Here is a 3,638-nt window from a genome sequence, read left to right on the forward strand (position 1 = left end):
CTGAAGGTGGCAGGACTCAGAGCAATAGCTGAAGTCCGAGGTGAAAAGAGTGAAGGGGAAGGGGGAGAGGAGAGTCCCCTGGGGGGCCCCAGTGTTGCTGACCACCCTGTCAGACACACAGTTCTGTAGGCGTACATACTGTGGTCTGCCCATTAGGTAATCAACAATCCAGGACACGATGGGGGCCTCCACCTGCATCGCAGTTATCTTCTCAACTAGTAGAGCCGGGCGGATGGTGTTGAAGGCACTGGAGAAATCAAACATGATTCTCACAGTGCTCGCTGGCTTGTCCAGGTGATTGTAGACTCTGTTCAGCAGGAAGATGATGCTGTCCTCAACTCCCAGGCGGGGCTGGTAGGCGAACTGCAGTGGATCAGTGAAGGGCCTGACCATGGGCCTTTGCTGCTCCAGGACTAGCCTCTCAAAGGTCTTCATAATATGGGAAGTCAGTTCCACCGGTCTGTAGTCCTGAGGGTCGCTAGGACGTGGGGTTTTTGGCACAGGAACGAGGCAGGACGTCTTCCACAGCACGGGTACTCTCTGGAGGAGCATGCTCAGGCTGAAGATTAGGCTAAGTATTCCACAAAGCTGATAGGAACAAGCTTTGAGCACCCAGGGGAGTACACCATCGGGGCCCGCAGCTTTGCTGGAGTCGAGTCTGGTTAGCGGTCTTCTCACCAGGTCAGGAGTGAAGGACACTGTAGAGGTAACTGTAGGGGGAGGTCCTTGTGTTGTGGAGGACATGATGTGAAGCAGGGGGGAGGGGTGGAGTCGGTGGATGTGGATTGAGATGGTGAAGAGCAGACGGGGATCAGTAAGGAGAAGGAGTGGGGGAAGGTGGGTGGTTGTTGAAGGGAAGCCAGCAGCAGAGGGTTGTGGGGGATTTGCCAAAGTATCAAACCTATTGAAAAATAGGTTCAGTTCATTGGCCGGTCTACCCACCCTTCCAACCCCACACCAGTGGACTTCTGGAACCCTGTGATGGTTCTCATCCCACTCCATACATCCCTCATGTTGTTGGTCTGGAGTTTATTCTCCAGCTTTCTCCTGTATTTGTCCTTAGCCTCATTGATTTTATGTTTGAGTACCCCCTGCCCTCTCCTCTCCTCCTCACCGTTACCATCTCTGAACGCCCTCTTCTTCTCATTCAGGATGGCCTTTATGTCCTTGGTGATCCATGGTTTATTGTTAGCATAACAGGTGACAGTCCGAGCTGGAACAATGCAGTCCACACAGAAGTTGATATAGACCGTGATGCACTCTGTGAGCCCAATGATGTCCTCCCTGTGGGCCTCACAGGGTGCAGGCCAGTCAGTCACTTCAAACCAGGCCTGCAGTGCCTCATAAGCCTCCTCCGACCACCTCCTCACAGTTCTTGTGGTCGTAGGCTTCCTCTTCACCAGAGGCACATAACAGGGTTTGGGATGAACCAGGTTGTGATCTGACCTGCCCAGAGGAGGGAGAGAAGAGGAGATGTATGCATCTTTAATGTTAGCATACATCAGGTCCAGGGTCTTCTCATCTCTGGTAGGGCAGCTCATATATTGTTTCAAGGTTGCAGAACTTTGTTCATGGTGACATGGTTAAAGTCTCCCGACATGATATTGAGGGCATTAGGATGTTGGGTCTGTAGTTCAGAGATGATATTATGAATGGTGCTGCTGGCAGATGTTGGATTTGAAGACGGAGGGATGTACAGGACAACAGCGATAACATGTGAGATCTCTCTGGGCAGCTGATATGGACGAAGTCCAACGGCCAGCAGTTCAACATCCGGGCAACAGAGCTGTTTTTAATGGTGATGTGACCCGGGTAACGCCTTTGGCTGTTTACTAGAATGGCAAGCCCCCCTCCTTTTACCTTACCACTCACAGAGTCCCGGTCGGCCCAGACGGTATGAAAGCCATCCACGGAGACAATCAGGTCTGTAATGTCTTTGTGCAGCCATGTCTCAGTGAAACACATCAGACTGCACTGATGGGGGTTTGGGAGATCTGCCTTAATTCTCAGTAATTAATTTCTATTCTGCTTATTTCTATAGCGCCAATTCACAACACATGTCACCTGAAGGCACTTTATAGGAATAACTCAACCAGATCCTCCATTCAAACTGAATGAAAGTTTTCGATCTAATGCCGCTCACACTTTGATGATTTAGCCAGCGTATGCCGATGTACAAAGTATGCTGGAATATGGCGGGAAATTTTGAGCGCTCCAAATTTGCCGCCATATGCCAGCGTCTGCCATCCGTGGGCCATCAGTTCCCGGTCAGTTATCTGATGGTTGACATCCGTTCAGTGTCAGTTCCTCATCAGTTGTGGTGTCTAGCTTATCCTAAACCTCTGAGTAACTTGTGCATAACTTCTGCGTAACTTATCCAGAACTTCTCTCCAACGCATATCAAGGTATCTGGCGTGTTCCAGACGAGCGCTGAACGTGTTTCTAACTTCCAGCTACTGTATAATGGCGTATTGGCAGCGTTTTGGTATAAAGGGGGTTCACAGGAGGAAACCATCAGTTCTCCTCCAGACTTCATCCCCATCATAGGGTGAGCCAGAAGGTGAGGGTGATGGATCCTCCCTGCATTCACGCCCACCACCAACAACCTTCCTAGCAGACATGACGCTTGATCTGCTGCCACTAAAAACCTTCTTTACGTCTTTTATTTATTATTTTTATTTATTCTTATATTTTTTGGCGGGCGGTAAACAGCAACTAGGTTAATACCGCGATCAAAGAAATCTTTTTCAGGAGGCCAGGCGCCTCCGGGCGCATCGCTGCCACCCTCAGGACACTGTGCATCTTTTCATGGGCATTACGCTGCCGTGCGTTATGCAGAAGTTAGGCTGTCGTTGGACAGAAGTTCTGGACTCGTTAATAATACTTTATGTTTACACCCAGAATAGAAAAATACATAGAAAGTTCAGTGTATGCCAGCGTTTTGGGAGATTCTGGGACATCAGGCAGATGCTAGATAAATCAGCAAGGTGTGACAGGGGCTTAAGGAAAACCAACTGATTGCATCAACTGATTGACTCTCTAGCAATCACTCTGTAGCTGTAGAAGTTGGAGTTTTCTGTTGCTGTGAGTTGAATGAATTGGGTGTATCATCCCTGGCTGGTGCTGTTACATCGACAGGAAACAGTCTGCAGCAACATAACTTGTTTTAATTGTTTTGTTTTTGTAATTGGTTTATTTACAGTTGGAGGAATTTACACTGTTATCCAGTCTAAGGCTAAAGTCACGGTAGACGAATGGGGGGAGAACTACTTCATGATGGGACCATACTTTGAACACAACTTCAAGACACAAGTGGAAGGCTGTGTTCCACCCAACGCTGCCATCCAGAAGGCGATGGATGCTCTGACCAACAATGGCTGCCAGGTGGGTGTGTCTTCACACAGTACAGTGTCCTTGGGTTGGGCATCTTCAAAGGCAATTTAACTGAAATGTATTACTATTTGGAGTAGTTATGGCAATAAGTATATATATAAAATAAAATTATTTTTTATTTCATAATTGTCAATATAAATAGAAAGAAGATAATTATCTATAAACTTCTGTTTCTTGAAAATATTCTTCAATTGTCTTGTACGTATATATATATATATATATATATATATATATATATATATATA

General features: G+C 47.2%; 1 protein-coding gene across 1 annotated transcript in view; it reads left to right on the forward strand.

Annotated features, from left to right (window-relative positions):
• Positions 1–3,638, forward strand: part of gys2 (glycogen synthase 2) — a 37,298-nt gene that overhangs the window by 3,947 nt on the left and 29,713 nt on the right. Inside the window, 1 exon segment of the mRNA XM_015392299.1 lies at positions 3,203–3,384. Coding sequence (XP_015247785.1) covers positions 3,203–3,384 — 182 coding nt within the window.

The sequence above is a fragment of the Cyprinodon variegatus genome, unplaced genomic scaffold, assembly GCF_000732505.1.
Source record: "Cyprinodon variegatus isolate N-32 unplaced genomic scaffold, C_variegatus-1.0 Scaffold585, whole genome shotgun sequence".
NCBI classification, from domain to species: Eukaryota; Metazoa; Chordata; class Actinopteri; order Cyprinodontiformes; family Cyprinodontidae; genus Cyprinodon; species Cyprinodon variegatus.